This window comes from Perna viridis, chromosome 11 (genome assembly GCF_037379345.1).
Source record: "Perna viridis isolate PV_CMFRI_1.1 ecotype Kerala chromosome 11, ASM3737934v1, whole genome shotgun sequence".
Taxonomy (NCBI): Eukaryota; Metazoa; Mollusca; class Bivalvia; order Mytilida; family Mytilidae; genus Perna; species Perna viridis.
The window spans coordinates 34,516,306-34,542,787 of NC_142455.1; the positions used below are offsets into that span (position 1 = coordinate 34,516,306).

At 31.8% G+C, this 26,482-nt stretch overlaps 1 protein-coding gene across 2 annotated transcripts in view; it reads left to right on the forward strand.

The window, feature by feature from the left end:
• LOC148603850 (corticotropin-releasing hormone receptor 1-like) overlaps nucleotides 1-26,482 on the forward strand; it is a 51,245-nt gene that overhangs the window by 15,028 nt on the left and 9,735 nt on the right. For both annotated transcript variants that reach the window (XM_088551796.1, XM_088551797.1), the window contains 3 exons: nucleotides 22,064-22,171; nucleotides 25,155-25,261; nucleotides 25,862-25,983. In XM_088551796.1, the coding sequence (XP_088407922.1) occupies nucleotides 22,064-22,171; nucleotides 25,155-25,261; nucleotides 25,862-25,983 (337 nt within the window). The remainder of the gene's footprint in view (nucleotides 1-22,063; nucleotides 22,172-25,154; nucleotides 25,262-25,861; nucleotides 25,984-26,482) is intronic.

Consider the following 26,482-nt stretch of genomic DNA (forward strand, 5'->3'; position numbering starts at 1 on the left):
ACAAAAAATATCAATTCCTTTTTTATCTAAATCTAAACGTTTTTAATATAGTGATAAAGAAATTCGTCTACATTATGTATTGTATTTCCAAGTGTTTCCTGTCAATTTCCACAGTTGATCTCTTGAAATACATACATTATTTTTTTAACGCAAAAGATGACACACATATACGTGCACGGTCCACAATTCACATGCGCAAATTCTGTTCACATAAAATTCATGTGAATGTCACATGAAATTCACGTGATTATCACGTGAAATTCAGTTAAAATGAATTTCATGTGAAAAAAAAACGTGAATGTTATCGGAAGGCTCGATTCACCCGAATTTCACGCGAATTTATCAAAAGTTTCTTTGCTCATTTCAGGTGAAAATTATGTGAAATTTGTGTGAAAATCATATGAAATAATTTCCTCCGTATACAATACAACCTATGCATTTCTTGATTTAAGAAGAGCGGAAAATAATAGAGTTGTTTATACATCAATCTTAGAACGAGCAAAGACAATAAATGAAATGAGTTTGTCATGTATAATTTAGTTTCAGGAACCAATCCAAGATACTGTAACAAGTGTCATTTATCATTATCTCCTTAATCAAGCAAATTACTACTTTTTAATGTCATTCGTTGAAAGGAACAATATTTCAAAATCATATTATGGGCGAAAATTTGAATTTATAGTCAATTAAAGTTAATATTCTTATGATTTTTTTTTCTTTTCCTGGAACTATGCAGGTTCCCCCAGATGAAAAGCATAAAACTTTAACCTAATTTACACCCGTATTACCGAAGTATGTGTGAGTATTTTTATTTGATTATAGTGGTGCTACATCAAAGGTTTATATCATATTAAGTGGAAGACAATTGAATCTTATCGACAATAAAGAACCTGTGTTCATTTAATATCAGAATTTAACCATCTGTCTTTTCGCCATTCCAAATTTTCGAAAACAGATGACAAAACTACCTGATCCTAAAATAATTAACTCTAATGGAAGCGGCACTATAAAACCTGATTTAACCCACCTCCATTTTGAAATTCCTATACCAAGTCAGGACCATTGAGGTGGTTTTGCCACTTCCCGGATTTGCCCTGATATTGCCATTTGATATACGTCTTTCCATTCAGATTATGCTTTTTGATTACTGCTTAGACTTTGTCAGTTCGGAAATTTTATTATTACACAACCATTCATATGTAAACTCAGATTCTATACACAATTCTAATTCATAGATTTCATATTAAAAATATCTTAGAATTATTTTGTTGTGAGAGAACAGAGATTTCTCTACAGCAACTGTGGGTATTTATCAATAGTCATAACTATATTGCTGATACAACTATTTCTAATAGAGGAGAGTGCCATACTTATTTTGCTTCTTTAACAGATTGTTCGACAAACTGCAAAGTTTCAAATACATTTCTATTGAAAAATTAGGATTGACATGCTGAGCAAAAAGGGATTCCAACCAAACAGAGGGGCAATAAAGTCAGAATCGTGAAATTTGCATTATCGTGTCGATGCTGTTTTGGATTTCTCTTTAAACGTAACTGGCGGTTATAACAGAAAGTGGTAAAAACCCACTTTAACATCGAAACATATCAAGTATTGTCATTTAATTACTGTCCTTTACATTTTTTGTCACTTTACATGAAATTTTAATCTTTCGTTCGTTGAAGACAATTCAGGCAGAATATTTATCACTCAACCTGTATATGTCTAATTTTGTTCGATTTCTCATCATCAAAGGATCAGGTAGGGTTTTTTTGCCTGAATTCCCTTTTCAAAGGAGATGAAAACTAAACAACATTTCAGCATGTTGTTAATTAAGGAATGAGTAACTGTTTTGTAGCAGTAAACCTTTGTTGTTGGATATTGATTAATCTTTAGAAAAGAATCCAGTACAAGTTAAACAGCTATTATAGCATCAAGCGATATTTTAAAGTCCTCATTTTTTCTTTATGTGATAAAAATAGAACGTTTTCTGAAATTCAATATAACATGATAAGAACCTACCCTAAGAAAATCGGTTGTATGCATGATTAAATTATAAAGAGAACCCAGATTGCATTTATCTGACTAAAACTCAGACAGTTCTATAACTGTTGTGTTAAAAGAATAATGATTTATTGAAGTGTTCATTAATTATATCAATAATAATAGTATTTCCAATTTGATATGTGTATGTTACTTGTTTGGAGAGTTGTATGTGTTTTCCATGTCTGGTCTTTGTCCCTGGATAACATTCTTTTGATTTCTGCTAGAATCTTAATTCCTCTTATTACTCTTGAGCATAAATGGTTTCGTCGTCATTACCATGGCTACATTTTCTGACGAATTTAAGAAAAAGTCGTAATACCAAAGTGTCGAACCCTTGAATAAAAAAAATGCAGGTAACGCCAAAAGAAAAGAAAATGAGAAGAATATGGAAAACGCAGAATACCTAAAATTTACACTTTTACAGAAAAAAAAGCAGAGTAGTTTGCGATAAGTGTGGCGATATTTACTTCAGTAATGTCCATGCTTGTACGCAATTTTGGAATAATTCAGATTAATTATTCACTGAACGATATTTAATACTCTTGTTCATTTGACGTGGATTACAGACGGTTTTCCCATTCTTTTAATAAAGATGTTTATTGTAACTAGAAATTAAATATTGACAACTGCTTGATTATTTAACAACAGCTCCACCCTTTTAATGCTTAGCTTGTGCCCTAATTATCATTATTATATTTGTTAAGAGTTAGAATATTTCTATCGCTAGCGACCTATAAACAAAAATAAGACAATGATTAGGTAGCCATCGTAACTAATCATCAGTGTAATGGAGAAATCCAATCTATTTCTGAAGACATTACTCACTGATTGGTAATCTTGATGGGTACTGTACAATAAATGAAACCTTTAATGAATATTGTGACTTCCTATATTATGTTTGACCGTTGTTTTGTCTGATGCACTTTTGATTTTATTAATGTGTTCTTTGGGATGGTAATATATTGTGAATTCATATCGTGCAGTAAGAAGATAATTGTGTCTGTCTTATTTGAATTCTTTTATATATGCATCAACATAAACATATTATTCAAGTTTGAACGTAAAAAACAAACAAAAGGTAAAATGCATATCGAATTGCAGAATTGAACTTTATTCGGTGGTAGAATTTCAAAATTCGTACCCTAAACAACATTTGACATATGGTCAATGAAATGACACATTTACTGTTGAACATAATTAGGATTATACAAAGATTTCAAAGTAGATATTTTTTTTCATAAACGGACTATCTGCCACATTGTATGCTGTTTTAATAACATGTTTTTATTCCATTCGGACATCCTAAATCAGCTGTTAGTTTGTATAGGTATAACAAATTGACAAACAGACAATTTCGTGTTTGCTAAGTGATAGGCGATGGGCATGTATGGAGCATGTATGGAGCATGCTTAATTTAGACTTTGTCGAGGATTTTAGTTTGTATCACCGAAGCCCTACCTCGCAGAAGTACATGTCACTTGCTCATCGATATAACACAAACGCATCTTGTACTGTTTTTGATTTCTATTGTGATCTTGTATTCTTGTTGTCATCTGAGACAAAAGACCTACAGAAGTATTCGGGGAGAACGCAATTGATCGTCGAATAAAAACGAATATGAAAAATGATATTCTCTCAATAACACACGATGTCAAAGACCTACCAAGATGTTTTATTTGAGCTTAATAATAGATAAGAGAGAGAATATATACTGAATATCACATTCGAAATCTGTATGGTATGCTTTATCAATCCGAGACTCCTATATTACCACAAGAGCCACCGGCCCGCGGGCCGATATGGTGACGCATGTTATACAGATTTTGACATGTCATTTTATTATATCATATATTTTAACTATACTTCTAGTATGGTCCGTGAAGGGGTGCGATATAGGGTATGCGATAAAGGTTAAGGGGTATGATATAGGGTATGCAGTACAGGTCTTAAGGTGTTGATTTAGGGTATACGATATATGGTTTACAATACAGAGTTTAAACACACACTTATAATGCAAATACAAAAAAGGTATAATACAAATATACGATATGTCAAAATATTTGTATTTCCATAAAAAGATAAACAAATATGTAGACTGTGCTTTAAGACTAATTACATGACAAACGAGGTAATAAAAAAACACTATCATGAGCTATAGTGTTATAGTGTTGTAATATCACGGAGTGAAACAGAATATGACCCTGAAGGAAAGACCTTAGACTGAACCTGAATGTGAAATATTAGGACCGTAAAAAATAAGGATGAATATTATGATATCGATACCTGACTCAATGACTATCGTATAGGGAGATCTTAGCACAAACCACAAATATTCCCAAATTAAAGTTGTGGACTGTTTGATCAGATACATTAATATAGCTTATGACCTTGTTAGAAATAACATGATTGCACCATGTATGTTGTCCACGTATAAAGTGACGACAAATCAATAACATTGATGTAATCATAATATTTTTTTATCTTCCTTTCTCAAACACTTTGACAGAGTGAAGATCGCAACAATTTATCAAATTAATGGATGCATCTATTTTTATGACCCGACAGACCTTACGAAAGCATCATAAAAATGATAGTTGTTAGTTGTAAAAAAGAAAAACAAGCGTCGGCTATGAGATGGTTAAAATACGTAAAAATCCAAAAACATAGCCTGAATGTGAAAACATGAAACCAAGATGATTTTCATACATAATGTAGCGAACCGAATAAAAAGATTACACCTAGAAACTGAAGAATGAATAAGTAAGTAATTAACAAGTATCCTTTCCATCTGTCTTCAATAAACTCAAAAACACATCGAATATACAGGACAAGTTATCACAAAATATTTTGTCGACGTACATTTAGAACAGTAATGTTTATGTCATCATTTTGACAGATTCACTTTAAATAAAATTGGCCTTCTTTTTTCACAAATCAAAGCTTTCATACACAATAAAATTCAACTCAGAGAAAATTATGCCATTTAATTTTGTAATGAAAACAAATCAAATATTGATAAAATAGAGTCTTATCCATCAGATATCTCCTTACTAATATTTGGTACGTAAAACTAGCGCGCAAGTTATTTATGACTTACACGCTATGAACCCATTAAGTCAAAAAGAAAGCTATCGCATGATGTAAACAAATTAAAATTCATAATATCGTAATTACTTTTAAAATATTTTGAACATTTTGATTAATTGCTCTGATATGATAGTAAAATATGATTTCAAGGTTACACAAGAAACCGAATATGATATTCTACTATATAATTTTTGTATATTTATTTGTAAAGTTTCATGTCGTATTGTTACTGGTCAAACGCTGCAACTATTCAATTATTGAAGATTAAACATGTTATGTTAAGAAACAGTCTAATATTCGGATGTTCAAATTATGCGTTTGGTTCTATTTTTGGTCGTTTAGGTGAGCTGTATACATAAATAATAGACGCACATGTATCAAACATTTAAAACATTATTGTCTATTGAGATATTTTTATCTGTTCAAACACATTTGTCTTTTTGTTGATTGTACTTGCCTTTCATATATATATATATAAAGGTCTGAAAAATTCCCAACGATGTTAGAACTGTCAAATTTGCGATGCAAATGTTTGGTCGTTCTCTCCGCGGGACTCGGAATATTAACATCGTTTTTGTCATGCCTTTCTATACGTTTATATATCTTCCCTGTATCAATTTGATCCGATGGAGCAGTGTAGCAAGTAGAGTCGTCACATTCTGTTCATTAAATCATGCTTCTTCCTGATTATATTCATTTGCATTATTTGTTGTTTTGGTTTGTTTTGTAGCTGTTATTTTTGTTTTTTTTTCCTATTATTTCCTTGTTTATTCGGATAATGTTTTATGATTATCATATACCATTCAGGAAAGGGCTTCTTTCATATCAATTTAAGCCATAATGGGATGTGTTTAACTCCATTAATAAGTAAACCTATTACGATCTTAATTTTAGTCTTTTGTTATACAACTGTTTGTTTAATACCGAGCTAGTCGTGTTTTATGGGAATGCATTGGTCTTCTTACGGTAATTAATAACACTTAACGTCTCTTTTCTCACGAAAAGACCTCGTGAATAACATCAAGGGAGACACAATGTTTCCTGTTCTTCATCATTTCTACACTGTGTATTACAAATCGATGCAATGACTGAATATTAAGAAAAAAACTTGAGCTGTATCCTGTGTTTGTATCCATAAGCAAATAATTGTTGGTGAGTGTTGACCATTTATATAAATAGTTGTTGAAGAATAAATGTGATATATCAGCGGTATGCTAGAGTTATGAAGTATATATATAAAATAGGGTCATCAGTCAGTGGTGCGTGTTACTCTTTTTTTTTCTAGTCAACGTCTCTCGTTTTAAATTTCAAATTAACATAACAATATAAAGCATAAAGGTTCACATGTGGTAATTGATGAATACTTATTAGCTCCTTTAGATTCGACACTCTTGCATCTATTTTGACGTCTTTGCTTTTAATTTTTGTGTTTTTTTTTTATTTTATGAGCAACTCGGTGGGTTGTTCTAAAAAATCAGAGCATGCTTCCCCTATTGGTTCACCTGGTTAGTGATTTTGTTGATCATTGACTTTTGTTTCTTGGTACGTGTACTTCTGGTCATTTCACGTTCTTTGTTATGTGTGTCTGGTTTTTTTTCTGTCTAGTCTTTGTCTGTGGAATATTTTTTTTTAATTTTCGCTCGAATCTATCAAAACATCAAACACCCATCCGTTCGATTAAAAAAACATCTTAAACAATAATTATGCTATCATATTACTTGCATTGTGTCGTACAGTGTAGATGGTTAGTCTAGAATATTTGGTTAGTACACAATGTATAGGAGTCCATGACAGTTACGAGAGGGGTGTCAAGATCATGTTTACGATGCAAGTCACATTAAATAAATAGCATCAATACACCCCTGAAAGTGACTCCGGATATTGCTATACTGCTTTATCGGATTATGATTTTCGTAATAGCATTAGTAAAATCATGATTCGATTAAGCAGTGTAGTTAGAGTGGTGACATTCTGAGAAGTAAAGCACCACGATAGATGTGCTGTACATTTTATTACTTCTAATTTACATTTCTTACTTTAAAGGACATCTGTTAACTCGATTTCTAGATTGTAATGGTGGGTACGAAAATTTGTTAATCCTAGACTGAATGTAGCTGTTAATTGTCATTTTTTCATATGTCATGTCTGATATGTCACTCAGCCAGTTTCTACATGACGTAGTCGTCCCAGATACACTATGGAATTAACCACTAATGAACCACCAGTTAATGAAGGTTAAATGTTTGAACCCGTAGTTAATGAATGGTGTATTGAAGGTTTCATGTCAGACTGTCTCTTAGATTGTCAGACTGTATGGAAGAAGAAGTTAAAAAAAAATAGATCTAAATTATTTTGTTTATGAAAATCAAGAGTTAAGTTGATTTTTCTGTGTTTCAGATATTAGCAATTAGAATAATTGAGAAAGATAAATTTGATTAGCAGCTTCAAAAAGTGTGTTCCTCGTTCTTGCCCCCAATGTATACATATGTCGTTTAGCGTTCTTATCTGTGAGGTTTACGCAAGTTGTTCGGTGTTAGTGTGTCCACGAATCCGTATATTCTTGTATGTTTGTTGTTCGTGTCTCCTATTGTGTCTGTATTTTATTGGGAGTTCGTATATCCTTTGTCTCTATGTTTTATTCGGAGTTCGTGTTTCCTTTTTGTATGTGATTTTTTTTAGTTCCTGTCTCCTTTGTGCGGTTGTTTTATTCGAGTAAATGTATCTTTTGTGTCTGTGAGTTGTTTGCAGTTCTTTTCACTTTTATGTTTGTGAAAGTTCGTGTCTTCTTGTGGCTACGTTTTGTTCTGAGTTCATGTCTCCTTTTTGTCTGAGAGGAGTTAGTGGTTTGAGTCGCCATAGTTTATGTATATTGTTTAGAGTTCATGTCTCCTTTACGTCTATGAGTTTTCCGGAGTTCATGTCTCCTTTGCGTCTATGAGTTGTTCGGAGTTCGTGTCTCCTTTGCGTCTGCGAGTAGTTAGTGGTTGGTAACTCCTAGTGGCAGCGGTTTGTTCTTTGTTCTTGTCTCTGTCGTGTTTGTGTGTTACTTGGAGTATGTGTCTCCTGTGTGTCTGCGAGTAATTAGTGGTTGTGATTTACTCAGATTTCTCATTTCATTTGTGTTTGTGTTTAATGCGGAGTTCATGTCTCTTTCCTGTTGGTGTTTTTTTTTTCGGTGTTTGTGTTTACTTTGTGTCTTTAATTATGCAGAGTTCGTGTGTTCTTTGTGTTTGTTACGTGTTCGGAGTTCGTATCTCTTTTTTTTTGTCTGTGATGTGTTCGGACTTCATATCCTTGGCGTCTGTCTGTGATCGTTGGGTGTGTTTCTCCTTTGAGTCCAAGTTCGTGTCGCCATTGCATCCGTGTGTTCATTATGCAGAGTTCGTGCCTCGTTTATTCCTGTGTTTTATTCTGAGTTTGTGTCTCCTTTCTTTCTGTGTTATTTCAGGTACTTGTATACTTTGTATCTACGTGTTGTGTCTCCATTGTGTCTTCAATTTTCTTTGATTCTTTTTTCAGCTTAAAGGTGTGAGATTTATCTTTAATGTTCGGAACAACATTTTAAAGTATGTTTTTCTTGCTGGCACATGAATAAATGATACGTTTGCCTAATGAGATCTACTCAATATTTAATTAATAGCATTTAATTAGATTAATTAACTTTCCCTACTTCGACGAATGCCTCTTACGTTAGTTGAAACTACTAACTGCAAGGTAATAAATGTTACCTACAACTAATGAATGTTTAATTGTTTCTTTGTTTAATTTAAATTGAATAACGATTCTATAATAATTGACCCGTCACAACCAGACACGTGAAAGGAAATATTGTACCGAATGTTTCATTGATAAACTACGTCGTGAAGGGAACATGATTAAGTTACAAAAACCTGTAAAATTGGTTTCATTTTGATAGTCGTTGTGTTCTCCTTTATTTGTGCTATTTTCTATATTGCTTTAAGTAGCACTCCTGATTAGAATCATGCAAATGTGTTTCATGGTTGGAAAACCTACATATCTTTATTTTTAATTTTGATATTTTGTTATAAATGCTATAGTAAACAAAAACTACATGTGGTTTTTCACATAACACTTATTTTTAGGAGATAAAAATTATATGCACTACAGAATTTAAAATTAAGGTAAATAACTCTGTAAATTTACACTAAAATACAATTGAAACATACATTTCATCATAAAGACCTATAAAGCAACTTAATAACAAAAATTAAAATGTGCAGCCTTTTTTTAGGGTGTATCACATTTTACAGAGCTTGCATTGTTCATACAAAGACTGCTACTTAACAGAATTCAGTGATTCTGTGTTTTACATTTCTTTGACACTTAAATCGTTACTATTACCTGTCTTCTATAACACATATACGTTTAGTATTGTTTCAACAGACTTACGAAATTTCGTTGTATTAAATGGAGAATTGGATATTTGAAACGACAAAATAATGCCCAGCAGGTTGTTACAGTAATTATCATTGCTACCTAAGGCATGTTAATGATTGATTGATTTTTGAGGTTTAACGCCAAGGCAGCAATATTACAGCTATATTCAGGTGATGAACATGAAAAGGATGATAAAATGAACATGAAATGATGATGGTGAAATGAATAAAGGGATGGGGCACAAGGACAATAGGTTCGACAAATTTTGATTGCCACAAGAAAAATTGGGGGATGGGTAGGGTCGGGCAATTTAGTCTCCTGTGACGGAGCGCAAAGGTTCCTACTCCTATCGAATACCACAAAAGGGTTCTTTGACGTGCGAGGGACGTGGCATCTTTCCCAACACGATGTACCACTATGGTTTGCTGTCAGGTTTTCCGTATTATAGCCTGACAACCCCAGCATGTAACACGTCAATTATACCCTATTCCACCACCTGGGGCCCACATCCCAGCTGCTCTGTGGGCAGAGCGCCTAGCCCCGGCTAGATTTCTGAGCACTATTTAGTCGCCTTTTACGACAAGCTTAGCGCTGCTGCAGCCCTATTTTTTGACACCCGGACCTGCACAGGGCCCTTAGGCATGTTAAGTTTTCTATCATACTTAAGGTTTTAATTTGGACAATCCTTTGAAAATGAAAAATGGGTTTCTACTAAAACTGAAGTTTAAAAGAGTAATCAAGGGAACCAAGGTTATAGCGGTTATCAAACGAATGTAATCCAGGGACAAAAACCAGACATGGAAATCAGACATACACAACAGATAGCATAAAGTAACTAATATCATACATATAAAATAACAAAGGTAAATGAGCCACTCGGACTAAAAACTGGGAGCATGGACCAGATGCACCGGAAGGGTAAGCGTCCTTAAAAAGAGGACATAAATAACCGATAATATGAAATGAAAATTAATGCAATGGCTTCATGATGAACATATCTACGCCAAAATGATGACAAAGAAAGTAAGATAAATGGTATTTATCTCTCAAACATATAGGAATTGATTTAAAACTCGACTATTTCTGCCTAAGCGCTTTTATACGTACTAAAAATCGAATTAAACCATTGTTTTTTTCTTATGCTTAACGGTTACATAAACTTAATAATACATAAGAATGAATTGATAAAGTGTCACAATAATGTTCTGATTGATTTAAATCCATTTGTCTTATGTAATCTTGTAGTAAGAGTATATACGAAGAACAAGTTCTTTAAAAATGATTTATATTTTTGAATTGTTAATAGAGCGTACAAACAATCTCGGTATCTTTTTTTCTTCTTTTTTTTAATGTATATTTATGCTGATAAATGTTCATTATACCCTGCAATTGGCTACTCTGTAGCGGTCATTATACAATGTATTTAGTCGCATTTCGCAATTGAATTATTTCGTTTTTTTAATAATATCATACTAGAACATTACGATACACATTCAAACTAAACATCAGTACAAGACAGTTTGTTCTAACTGATACCAAAAGCACTGTAGAAACTAGAAGTCTAGTATGTGTGAGACTATAATATCATTATAAGGTTAAAGACAAAATGGATTAAGTTTATGATAAACTTTTAAGAAACAAATGGCAGTAACTACAGTGCCAATTACTTATTCAAGCGAACGATTTCAATCAAACCTCCCGACGCGTTTTTGCAGGATGTAATTCCAAAATTATACAAGTGTACAAATGTTTGTGATAACGTCCAGATATTGAGCGTCCGAATGCAAATAGCGGGAAAATTAATAATAAAGTGCCGTTACTGTTGATGGCTTTTTTGATTAACAACATGCGGTAATATTACTATAAACTGTATTTACAGCTTTTATCAACTAATGGGAATTTGATATCCAAGGAAATACAGTCCTTGTATTAGGTTTTCCCTTACATTTCTGAGAACACTGTTAAATTATTGAATTTAAAAATGGTTAAATTTGTGTATGAAAAGTCAATTCGTATGCTGCTTGACCACTGAAATCATGGGTTATTTCCCCGTAATCAGTAGCTGAAACAATAAATGTTTTTGACGTTCGTTAATTGTGACGTTAACGAATCTAGGGTCTTTTTCACCAAAAGTCGAAGGTGTGGACATTGTCGTGAGCTATGACATCATAATATAGTTCAAAATATATGACGTCATAACTTGCGGCTTATTTTACAAGTACGATGTTTTTTTAAAAGAACTCATGAACTTTTACAATTTGTCGAATGTAGAATGAATATGTTACAGTGTCATTTGCGTAAAGTGGTCGTTAAACCCTCAAAATACTTTTCAGCTCGTCACTTCGATTTATACAATTCAAGTATTGAAAATAGATGTAGTGGGCCAAAAGCGATTTGAATATTTAAGTCGTTATACAGACGCTTATCAGTAAAATATCATAGTTTTTTTCTGTGCCAATCATGTTGATATATTGGATGAGGGAACAAATTATACCAGTTGAGTGGACTTGTGTTTACTTAATATTTGATATCTTCCATACAGACAAATCATCCTTGGCCAATCATTTTTGTTCAATTAAAATGACGAAGATTCCCAACTGACAGAAATATATTATTACAAAATGTCAAAATCCCTTTTCAAAAAAGCACTGTATGATTAAATACTAAGCGTTTACAATGTCGACAATGACATTGTTGAAATACATGACTAAATGACAACTGGTATCCTCCTTCCAAGCAATCTCATTTGAAAAATATTATTGTTTTTTACACTAGAAAGCATAACAAACCTTTTAAATGGTATGTATTAACACGTTTACTATTAGTGACATCTCCCTGTATATTATATAAACCTCTGAGGTCAAGTCCTAACTGTTTAATTCCGCTGCTAAATTTAGATATTTTTCCTTCATTGAAGGTTTCCATTCAATATGGTCTTGCATTCTTTCACTAGTCAAATTGTTTGGAAATTTTGTTATTCGACTTAAAACTCGGAACAATGTCGATATAAAAAATTCTGTTTTATATGATCGAATCAAATAAACTGTTAACAGGATCATATTCACACCAACTTTTATTTTTCGTGGGATCTGTGAAAAAATCTACTTTTGAACTGTTTAAAATTTACGATTATTACTCAATTCATTATACTACCGCACAAATAGCGAGAAAAAGCCACGGTTTTTCATGCCTATTTTGTATTTTTTTAATAAAATCTATCCATGTGGGAGTCAATTAGGATAAAAGTGTTGAATGCCTATCAACAACTGTGGTTGAATCATGAGATTAATTTTTCAGGAGGTCAAATACTTCAGAGCTTAATTATCCAAATCTAAAGCCTAAAAAAAACATGTAATTTGATTTTCCTTAGAAAGTTCATTACAAATAAATTTCGTTGTTGACTTAAGATCAGTTATCAATTTATCCCAGTCTTAATTTTCCAGATTAAATTCGAATAGAAGAATGAGTTGCAATCAAATTGACTAGTGATTTTATTAGCTTAGACTTCCTGTAATATAATTTTGTATTGATTGTGTATGTAGGATGATGAGAGCTCTCTTCATTGTGACAAGTAGTTGGTTGATGTAAAACTTCTACTATTAGCCTATGTCAAGTACTGAGTTAAGATTGACGGGAAATCTCCTTCTCGGTTATGGTAGTGTTAATGACAGTGTTATATAGAACTTTTCATATAAATGTTTTGCTTCAAATCTGGTACTACGGAAAGAGTACCAATAACCCCATTTGAAGTTAAGGTTTAAATCTATATTTACCAAAATGTTTTTTGTTTAATATCGACCAAAATGTGGTGCTAAAATAAATGAAGAAGTCAAATCTAAATTTTAAGTGTTAATTTGTTCTCAGCTCAAAAAGAAAACCTTGCTAAAATCCATAATTAGTTATATTGTCAACACCTCGTATATTCCAATCATGTACTATCAAATATCCAAGCAACAAGTTCCTAGCTTACATGCTATTTCTTTAATCAGACTAGATTGAAATTCTGCATGATTTGACCCTTAATTGAAATGTCATGTATTTGGAATAGTATTATTCAAATTAAATAAGGTGAATTTTATTGACGCAATCAGCTGAACCAACGGAGTGCCTCTGACATTTTCAACCTATTCAACTAGTATTTGTTTTCTGAAAATTACAAGTAACACGACCTCACGCGTACATGCTTTTTTGCTATTGTGAAATGTACTCTGGTATAGGTATATATGGTTAATTTTTACTTCCCCTTTGCTCAGCAATTGTTGTCGAAATGTAAAGTTTGGATGAGAAAGTATTGCAGTGTGCGTTTTCATGCCCAAGCGTAATATTTGAAATTCATATTAATATCTTGCGTTTCGATCGATTTTTTAAGATTATTTCATTTATTCTGATCGAACTTTAACTAATAGGAACTAAAATAAAAACTCCGATTCAACTATCTAAGCTAGGAAACTATTAAACAATTTAGAATCATTGAAAGCCAATTATACATAAACCATTTTCATTCCACTGAAACAGTTTCATAAAGATCGAATGTTTTAGCAATGTAATGTCATCGTATACATGTAAATTCAAACAACAAATTTCAAAATGAGTGTTGACCTATTTTGAAAATTTGCGTAAAGTTCAAGATGAATATCGGAAACTAATCTTTTAGGACAGCGTATGAGACGTATTTTCTTATAATCTTGGTCCAAACGTCTGTCTGGAAACAAACGTGGTGTCCTGAGATTTCAGAATTGTTGTTACTAGCTCTGACGTAATGTAATGCATTTGTAAACAAATATTGAGGAAAAACGTCTGTTATATCTACTCTGTTTTCAGGCTATAGAATTCATGGGTCAAAAAGTAAATTAAAAAAGGTGAAAGATTTCAAAATTTCATGTAATTGTCATACAATTTTATGTAAAAAAAAGTGTTAAATATTTAGGTCTATGTATTGAACAATTCACATCTGGAAAGTTAATTGTAAATAACATAGTATAGTTAATGCAACTGAGTTTCTTATACAGATACAAAAATGTTGATCAGAAAAATCGATAAACATTTCATGTATGGCCTTAATACAGTGTCATCTCGACTACTTATATTCATTTTGTTTTCTGGTTTAAACAAAGCATTGAGAAATAATCTTCAAGTAGGACAAAATAAGACAATACTTTTTATAATAAAAAACTTAGACTTCGGATCAAGTATAAAATATCCTTTGTTTCAAGAGATAAGTTTTTTAAATGTTGAAATTAGTGTATGGCAATTGCGACTTAACCATATTCTCAAAACTGTGTTGTTCAATAAATGTCCATCGTATATGAAAAATAGTTTTGTTAAACTTAGAGATAGTCTCTCTTATAACACAAGTTCCAGTCAGCACAACTTTTTGTACCACCTGTTCAGGACATGGCAGCAAATACATTGTACTACATTTCTGTGAAAGATTGGAATAATTTGCCCAATAAACTGAAAACATTGCAAATCATGATGCTTTTAACAAAGGGATAAATGATTATATCTTTGAAAATTTAAAGTTTGAACATCGATGTGATTTATAAACTGGTATTTACTTTATGAATAATTTTCTTGATGTGCAATTCGCCTACCTTGTTGAATTTATAATATGGTATACATGTACTTGAGTTTATTGTAGTAAGTGTTTTTTGTTTGTTTGTATTATTTTGTATTATCATATGTTGATTACTACTTGTGAAATAAGCTATTTATCTGTCCCTGATATAATATCATTATGATATACTCGTGGATCGTAATGATGTATCCATCTGCACCATGAAAACTGATTTATTCAACGGGTCATAGTTTTCCTCGTTTGTCTACCCCGGGCTCGACTTTTTATGAGCAACACGGCGGTTGTTTCTAGAACAGCAGAGGACGCTTACCCTACCGGTGCACCTGGTCCATGCTCCCAGTGTTTAGTCGAGTCTGAGTTGCTCATTTGCTTTTGTTACTTTGTATGTATGATTTTAGTTACTTTATGTTCTTTGTTGTGTATGTTTGTTTTCCATGTCTGGTCTTTGTCCCTGGATTACATTCTTTTGATTATCGCTATAACCTTGGTTCCCTTGATTACTCATACATATATATACAAATGTTAGTAATAAACGAACATGAAGTCATATTCCCAGTTCATTTTATGTGTTATGTCTTGTTATTTGTCCTATCTAATTGTAATTATTTATACGTGTCTTATAGGATATTATTATTTTTAAATCAATATCTTCAAATCTTTTTGGGATGTTTTGTTGTTTAATTCTGTAATGAATACACATCCGTCAAAGAACCTTATCATATTTTTCTCTCTTTAATACAATGTATTAGTTAGTTCGATTTTTAGTGCACAAAACACCTGCATCGTGATACAAATATTTTCATATGTTTAATGTCACTTGTATCAGAATTACACAGATCCCTTACCCTACTGGTGCATCCAGTACTTTTCTTTTATTTATTGAGTCCGGATTGCTCAATTGCCGTTGTTTTTTACAAGTTATGTTTTGTTATTTTATGTATTTTATAGTGTATATATATTTTTCCTGTCAAGTCGTTGTCCTTGGAGTGTGTCTTTATTACCGTTCGAGTTCTGGTTCTCCTGGTTTTCACTTGAACTCTTTTTTTCATTGTGCATACCCGTCCTCAGGCAATATTGCATATTTCTTTCTTTAAAGAATATGTACTTCAAATAATGATACCGTAGTCCTGTTATCGGATTAGTACAGAATTCGTTCTGATAATTAAAATTTTGTCTGTTTGAGGTATTTACCTTAAATCAGTAGATTAGCAATTCATTTTTAGAAAATTAATCGGATATTTAATATCCAATCTGAAAGGCGTCAAAATCAGAGATTAAATCACATTGGCGAGAAACAGTAATAAAATCGGTCGTATTCGATACCAAACAATGGCAAGTGATGTTTAAAATATTAACTGACCTTATTCAAAATTAGTGTTTCTCTACTAGGCTAACAATTCCTAAATACAGTAACACATATACACGGCTCTCATATTTCAAATTGTACATGCTTGTAAGTTTGATGAATATTCAACACGTTATTTTTAAAACAAACTATCAATGGATGATGTGACTTGCTTGTTACATTGATATTCAACAGATAGAAGGTGCTTCAACTAATATCATAGTCTTACAGGACTTGACTCGCGTGGTTATTTACCGACAACATACATTTAACGACGTACTGACAGTAAGAACACCGGTTAAAATGAAATGTGCAAATTCCCTTAAATAAGGATAACACTTCCTGTGTGGACACACACAATTGCATTTTATAGTATTAATTTACATGAGTTCAGTCCGGAGATGTTGGTCATTAATTAGTCTTCTCCTTCTTGTTTAAGTATAGTTCACCATATATGTTCCTTTTAGATTCGACGCCTTACAAGATTGATTACCAACCGACCCTTATACCTTCCAGCCGAAATTCCTTTGACACAAGTCAAACGAGCTAAGTCATAGAATTCACTACGGTCCAAATCTTGTATTTAAATTTAAATGTCCATTTCTGTAGGGGTAAGATTTATTTTATCATCTACCGGGAGTGGATGTGATAAGTAATTATATTTTATTTTGAGTTTTAGTCCATACCTAATTAAATAAAATGCACTTGAAAATATGTCCTTATATTCGGCAAATATCGATACCAAGACACCTGAATGACCAACATTAATATATTTAGGCGAAATCATTCATTTCGAACTTGGTATTATGCTGCAAGTGCAGCAGACAACTTGGAAATAGTAGACAAGCATCGGTAATCAACATAATTAGATAAAGGCAACGATAAAGCATCCAAAACATGCTTCATTCATAAATTGTTTGTAGAACATTTTGAATTTGATCTTGCCCTTGATATCATAAAGCAATAAATCGTGCATTAGTAAACCTCACAGGGCCAAAACTGTACTAGAATTTCCTCGGAAATAAGATGTACACAAAAATGAGCTCAGTAGAAAATTACATGTCTGGGTTACATTATTTTGATTTCCGCTGCTCTTGTATCAACATAGTAAATAAAACAAGTACCATCTTTAAAAAAGATAACCGACGCAGTAGAATTTTGTTCTTTTACTAATACTTTTCTATATTTCATTCAAGAAAATAACACATGGCAAACAATGTCGATACATGTTTTTGGAACGCCACTAAGTTATCAGTATTTGGCCGATCGGGAAACAGAATTGCGATCAGGTGCCTTGGGTTTCCATAGAAGAGCGTCTTTAAGGTCAAAGGGTAAAAAGTGAAACTATACCGACTGCGTCGGAAAAACAAAAAGTACTGCATCTGTAGTTAAACGCTCGTTCTTACACTTAAATATTGATTAAAGGTCTTAAGTTAACAAAGATAACGGTCTCTGTTGTGAAGGTAATCATACTTTTTATTACATTTTAGAATGTTTCATATCGAGTAAGAATCCATTACCATGAACCTCAGTTTCGTCCCCATGTGAATTAACCATACACACAAAAGAAGATTTAACATGTTTGCATCATATCATATATTCAATAAGGCAAAGGTTATTTGATAAACAATGTCGATTTGAGGACAATTGTACCTCAAAACATTATTAATAATTAAATAATTAAGGAGTAATCAAGGGAACCAAGGTTATAGCGGTAATCAAAAGAATGTAATCCAGGGACAAAGACCAGACAAGGAAAACAGACACACACAACAAAGAACATAAAGTAACTCAAAATCATACATACAAAGTAACAAAAGTAAATAATTAGAACTAGTATTAGTATCATACTAACAGAGATCCTAAGCATTCTCCACGCTCATACAGAAAAACATATTTTAAACACCAACCTTAACTTCTTATAAACGGTACTGTGTATCGTTAGATATCTTATTTCGAAATACAAACATCGATATTAGAAAATAAAAACACGTAAAGTACGAAGTCTAAACTAAAATGAAAGCAAAAAGAACAAGGGGAAATAAGAATAGAAAATGATGTCCACTTTACATGTATCATATTGGTATGTTTAAAGTCTACATTTTGGGGTAAATTGCTTTTATAAATATTTTTTCTTTTACCAATTCTAAGTAAATTGAAAGATATAAAGATAAACTGTAAAAAAAAAATACTAGACGACCACATTACATATTCCACTAGGTACCGCGCAATTTCATGTGGCAATGTGCAAATATATAGCTAAAATGTAAGTGATAATTCAATGTATATTACGGGCAAGTTACAACAGATTCTTCTTGAATGGAGTTTGAATTACCTACTCGCCATACACTATTTTTGTTTGCACCGAAATTCACGACGGGGTATATGCCAAATGAAAAAAGACGATTATTTCGAGATAGAGACTAAAGGAGATGTGAAGAGAAGGAGATCAACATGTTGCATGTTAAAGAGTTATATTAGAACACAATGACCCCGAGTAGATATATATCAGAATTAATAATATTTAAGTGATGTTCAAACACCCAGAGTTTAATTTGTTGTTTAAAGAGTTACTTCTGCTGATTTGGTCTTTTTAATTTTTTTTTAATTTTATTTATTTATTTATTTATTTAGGCTTCTCCTATTTCCGTGTTTCCATTTTGTCTTAATAAGTAAGTACTAAAAGCCATGATATGCCTTGTACGTTTGATGCCAGAGCAGAATTTCGTTTTCCGGCCCTAAAACAAGATGTATATTCGACGTTTCAAACAAAGAATGCTTTCACAACTTAAATATCATTTTATTCAAGATCTATCGGTCTTTGTTTGTGTTAATGATATTGTTTGACTAATTAAACAAAGGAAGAGCGAGTACTATTTATGTAGTTACTCCGAAAAACTAATGGTTGAAATTGCTTGAATTTATGTCGTGTGACGTATTTAGGAATTGGTTCTTTAAACTTATAACACAAATGCATTCGTATGTTATAGGAAATTTCGCATTTGTGTTAATAATATTGTTCGACTATTTAAATGATAGCGACATTTTCTGTGTGTGGGACTGGGGGTGGGGGGTAAACTATATTATATACAATTGTACTCTCATTTAGTTAATGTATGTATTATTTTTGCTAATAATTCTCATCTTACATATGGGCTTTGTTTTAACTTTCTTTTCAAACCATACGTTTCATCAAAACGGATAACTCACTTTTATCCATTTTTTTTTCATTTTGGCAGGTATATTTATCTTTTAAAGTGTAGACGACGTCTTCTATGCTTTCCTTTAACATTTATTTACACTCCGTGGGGTTTAAAACTTAATTTTTCATTAAAGAAAATCGATGCTGTGTTTCAGTTCCTGGCGTTTGATTACTACATTCGTCAATAAAAGTTCATTATATAATTTGTTTAATGAGAACACTAATTCAACAGTAAAAAAAATCAATTTTTTCACTTAAGGAAATAGTCATTTTTTGAAAGCGTTTCTTTTTTCAACTGCATGAAAATACTCAAAAAGGTTGCACGTGCCATTTTTAAGAACCGGTTTCTTCCAAATGTCATAGTTTTCCCTTTCTTTTTGTCAAACCTTGACTTGACTTTTTATAAGCAACTCGGCTTGTATTTCTAAAAACAAAATCACAAGACGCTTACCCTACTGGTGCAGCTGGTCCATTCTTGGTTCCCTTGATAACTCTTTAAGAAGGGATACCAGAGAACACAAAACCATACAATAACATACAGGTTTGTGAAAATGAAAAAGTATAGTAAAGTATATAACCTATAAAGAGTATCAGCTTTACTGATCACACTGAGAAACATTTCTCGTCAACGTGATTGCTGTGAAATGTTCTGATAAAACCATCTATTCCAACGCATTTGATCTCTCCCACGAGCTGTCTGAAATTATATGACAATGTTGATATACTCTCTCCAATCTTTATCAAGCATTGAAACAATGCTTTCGTAGACTCTAGAGAAAAATTGTTACCATTGTCGAGATAAGGTCTGGTGCTATTGTGAACGAGTTTATTTTTAGAGTCCTAGTATCGCTTTTTAAATGGTAGGAACAATGGATTAATCTAGTTTTGGGAACCCTCATATAGTTGAAAGAATAATCAAGGGAACCAAGGTTATAGTGGTAATCAAAAGAATGTAATCCAGGGACAAAGACCAGACATGGAAAACAGACATACACAACAAAGAACATAAAGTAACTAAAATATTACATAAAAGTAACACTAAAAACTGGGAGCATGGACCAGATGCACCGGTAGGGTAAGCGTCCTCTGTTTTTCTAGAAACACCCGCCGAGTTGCTCATAAAAATGGAAAACCAAATAAATTATACCAACCACACACTCCACTCACCCTCCAAACTAAATGATAATATCTACAACTTACTAAATTGTATTAACGTTTTCTTTATGACGTTGAACGATACCGATATTCATCTATATATGGACGACATATTTAATAAGTTGAAGCAAATAAAAACGGAAAACGAAAAAAAAAAAAACAGAAACCGAATGACAAGTGTGCTAGGAAAATGTATTATGGACTATACGGCAGGTGCACTGGTACCTTATGCCACCCGTTTATGCCGCGTCGTTTATTTACCGTCTTCCAATAGCTAAAGTGACTGGATATCACGCTGTTGGCTTTAACAAAAAATAAACTTGGAAAAAAAGAAAAAAATATCTACATGAATCCGTTTTCATAACAAATATTTAAGCACAAATCGGTCATTAGTCGAAACATTAATTTCGTCAATTTACAATAACAATAAATAATTACAAGTAAATCTTCAAAATGAACCGAAATATCTATAAATTTCATGCGATTTCAAAGGCAGAGTGTTTGTAGAAATGATAGAAGTTACCAGATAAGACAGGGACTACGTAAAAGATTAGAAATTCTCTAATTAAATTCCCCTAAACATTATCATTAATCATATTTGTTTGATCAGTAGCACTCATCTGATAAAACAAATTGCTAGTTTAATTTGTAAGAAATGGTTCAATCAATATTTTCTGATAAGACTTGGTCTTGATTACTGTTGAGACATCCATATTTTTAGTAAATTTGGGTCATTCTACTCTAGTTATGTCATTCTATTGACCATTGCATAATATTAACAGATTCTAAAACAGCTACTTTGTTTTCATCATGTATTACTAGTATATGTTTGTCAAACGGTTACATTCAATAGAGTATACATTTATATAACTTCATTTTTTATCTTAATGCCGTATAAATAAACAAATACAAATAATAAGTAATATATCGCAAATCAATCCCAATATTTTTAGTTCATGTATTTTGTTAGCTGAGAAGATCTTTATAGAAATTGCATTTCATTATACCGTCAACGTGTAGAAGTCGAGGAGCAGCTCATAATTAATCTGAACTTTATATCCTATATTATAACTTGGGTGACGAAGTTGTAATTTGTGTTGTGTTGTGTTGTATTGTTTTTTTTTTTTTTTTTTTTTTTTTTTTTGACATATGCAATCTGAACATTGGCAAAAATAGTTCACGTGATTTTATCAATATATGCTGATAACGCTTTATTTATTTTAGATTATCCATTCTCATTTATGTATTTTGCTAGGTCAAGTATACTGTGAACCTGAATTCGACCAACTGATTTGTTGGAAAGCTGCTCCAGCGAACTCCATTATGTCAGAACCGTGTCCGATACCAGGCGTGCAACTTCCACGTAAGATATTTAGATCATAAATTCATCAAATAAACATTCCGATAGCTAAGTAAATGTAGTAAATGATGGCATAGAAAATCACTGGGTTAGCAGTGGCATTCTACAAAAAGGTAAAAAAAAACCAAAACATGGCCTGAACTTGAATACAGAAAACAGAGACGATTTACAAGCCGAATTAAAAAACTGAAAATAAGGGAAACAATACGTCACACAAAATCTTAAGACGGTAACTAGTTAAAAGTTAAAAGAAAGAAATTAATGCATCATAAGACAAAAAAGAAAAAGTATTGATAAAAAGGCAAGAAAAAATCCTTCTGGACATTGTACATGTCCATACCAATGATTCAACTCCTGAATCTAATACGAAACGTTGAATCAAAGGTTCGCTTTAACAAGAAATGTTAATTCCTTGGTTATTTGTAAGTTAGTCATTTTTATTATTATTTTTTTTAATTTTAATTTCTTTTTTAAATTGTTATTAAGATATTTGTAATCACTTGTATTACGACAAATTTATGGTATATAACATTATTTTATACATAAACATTCAACCAAGCACCTTATCCGTTTTCTAAGCAGCAAAAATTCTCCCAAAAGAGGGCAATGATGTTAATCATGCCACATAGGCATGTGTCCTTTTAACAAACAATTGTTTCCTTACATGAGTTCATCAATCAATAAAACTTTTTATAACATTAAATTATATTATCTTGTAAAACTAATATTTCTCTATTATGAAAACTTCAATTTATTTGCAAATCGACGTCATTGTCTACTCAATACAATCATTATATGTTACATAAAAGCTACTATTATATTATAATCCTATAATGGAGAACCTTTTGAGTTGAGTGGTCATGGTAATTACGACGTTTTGTCTGGCCAATCATCACTATTGTGTATCGTTTAACTAGTAATAAAGTCAATTATGTTGGTTTATAAGCCTGGTTATGACAGAAAGAGTAGGATCATGACCCCTTTGTTGTTTAAAGGTTAGAGGTTTTTCTTGATTGATTACATGTATGACATTGCAAATAATACGTTCACCTGATTCTTTCTATTATCCATGGCACTTATTACAGAGATTACTCAAAAATATACACTTGTGAAAAAAAATGGTTATCATAGAGTTAATTTATACAGGTTAAGTGTAACCTTGTGGCCTTTTGACTGTCATTGGAAGCAAAGATGCTAAAACAGTTCAATATTTATTCAACAACAAAAACAACCACAACAAAATATGATATCTTTCATGAGAAAAGCATAATGAAGCGAAAATGGGTATCATTAGTAACATAATATAATATATTGTTTCAGCATCACATTCCATTACTTTCCCATTGCAAATAAGCAGAATAGGTAACTAAATAAACCAGTATTGAAACATAAGTACTAGAAGTTCGAAATCATTAGTGAAGTCTGCAATCAGACATTCTGTACTGTTCTAGATAAAACAATAATTATCCTAGATATAGTCAATTGACGTACGTAAAATTTGCAAGGACAAAACAATGTTTCCCATTTTTAAAAGTTGCCATTTTAAACGCTAAATGGTCGTTATCTTAACCTGGTTGGTGACGCTACAGTGTCCAAGAGTACAGAACTGGTACAATATGTATATGTATCAAGCCTTCCAAGATTAACCCACCTTCTTACATAAACTGATAGTGTCCATATTTTTTTAAGTTCAATTTTTCATATTTTTGCGGGTAAAATGAAAAAGAAAGTATTCGTTCACGTCACTTTCCTATAAGAATTAAGAACACTGTTCCATGATATATAATTATACTCAATATATTATAATCATGTTGACGTTTGACGAAATAAACTACTAGCCCAGATCACATAATTCTTCCATACATTTTCGTTCAAAACTCAATGCAGCATGTGTAAAGAAAGAAATGTTGAAACAGTATTCTCTTCTTATTAAACAAAATTTACTGTTATGCATTGACACCATGATAGTTGCCCATTTTAAGAGTAAATAAATAGCTTTTAACTAACACAAATTGTCTTTAATAGTTTCGGATTGGTTTATTTTAAGCTCAAATAACAAATAATTATAGTAATTGCAGTCATTAAAACGATTGGTAAAAACTATGTTATTTATATAGCTGAATCATCCCTTACAATTAAATGAAAGTAATGTTTACAATAAATATGATATGAAAAAAATATTTAGAGCGTTTTGTTTTTGATTATAATAATTTCCTTAGTTACAATATGTGTTACGTTTTATCGTTTTAGAATTGGTTTGTCGCTCTTTAGTCATAAAAGTCCACGTTTATACCGATGGCCTTGGAACCGGCTGCTATATAGTGACTATTATTCTGCTATTGCTGCATCCGTATTTTTTGAAAATTAAAAAAAGTGTAAACTGCATATTACTTTCATTTTATATATACATGCTGTATTTTATTGTTATTATTCATTGCCTAACATTTGTTTAACGATTGTATTTTTTACAACAGCTGAACAAAACAATATTCTTTTTAGTTAAGTGAGAACTTAGAATATCAGGCTAAATAGAACAACTTATTCTCATAATAATTGATAAGTTTGATACTAAAAGAGTCATAAATTTAGGAAATTCTGAGAATGAGTATATGTATTTCAAGCACAATAGAGAAAAGAAGAAATTGGTCTGACAAAGTATAGTAATTAATCTTAACGCAAACATGTTCAATGACATTTAAAATGTAATTATGATAAAGCTAACGCCTTCTGATACTTAATTAAACGATGTACTAAGTACATTGATATTTTATTTACATCGAAAAATCGTCTCTTTTTCGGTTTTCAGTTATTAAATTCAACAAGTAGGTAAACCTTTGTTATATATTTATGTAAATATGAATTTTCTAGTATTTTTGCATATGATTTCATGAAAAGGACTATATTAACATAGTGCATCGTGAAAATTGTCCGGTAAATTATTTATTAGGTAGATGAACTATCATCGACTATACCTTTTTTATTACAGCTCAGGCCTTAGCATTTAAAAACTGCAGTAGTGATGGGAACTGGACAAAAACAGATTACAATGTTTGCTTCCAGCATATACCGGAAGAGGAATTCATTCCACACCCGGTAAGCCTAATGATGGTATATCCGTTTAGGAGTGGTGTTATAAAAAAGGACTGAGATATTAGAACAAATGCTAACATGTAAAATAGCAATAACAGATTATAACTCCTACATCAGAGAGAACACTAAATGATAGTGTAGGAGAAAAAAGAGAAGGTACAAAACGAGCAGAAAAATACATAATAAACTTAAGCAGTTCACATTGCTTTGTATTTATGTCGATACGAGAATTCTTAAAAATCACAAATCGTATACTAGCTTTGCGAACATGTGCAATCTGAATATTCATTTACCTTTGTACATATAGAACATATCCAAAAGGAATTTCAGTAGATTGTGGTTGGAGTATTAGTCTGGCTTTTCCCCAAAACCTAATACTTGCAATTAATATTTATTTTCATGAAGTTATTACCAATTGTTTAATACTTTATTTTACAAATCAAGTTGTTAGCCAATTAATATGCCTATCAATAGTGCACATTTCGAAGGTAGTAGGTAGCAGTTTTCATATGGACCATTGTTGACAGGTCACTTTAATCTCATATTAATAAATAACTAGCGGACAATGAATAGCATAATTTGTATAATGTTTTGTTTTCTCAGACTGAAATGGTTGATGAATATGAGAAGCACATAGCTACAGTCATGTCAGATATCTACTTTGTCTTCAGTATCATTTCCTTGTTATTCCTTCTCATCTCAATATTCATCTTTATATACTTCAAGTAAGTAGCACATTATGTACAAATATATTTTAACGATGTGCACGAGTTTGTAGTAACCATGGTGTTCATCCGTGCGTTCGTCCGTCAACATTTTTGTTCGTTTAATAACAGTTTTCTTCACAATTATTCACTTCTAATCACAACCAGTTTAAATTTGAAAGATGCTTTATATGGCTATGCCGTATGGTGCATTCAGACTCTAGCGAAGTTTATCTCCTGTTTGATTACATTGATTTTACATAAACATATTGTTTGTTGGATGAGGGGTGGGATATTCTTAAGCGAACTGTATTAAAACTTTGTCTAGTTTCATTGTTGCTTGCTGTAAGCACACGTTTTGTGTATATTTACATATGTACAGTATGAATAATTTGATTTAATCAGGTTTCCTTCGTTTTTACGTTTTGTTTTTCTTTTTTATGTTCCCCGGACGTCGTGTCGTACTTCTTGTTTTTGTTCGGATCCTACTTAGAAATATCTGTTGGCATGTTTATATATT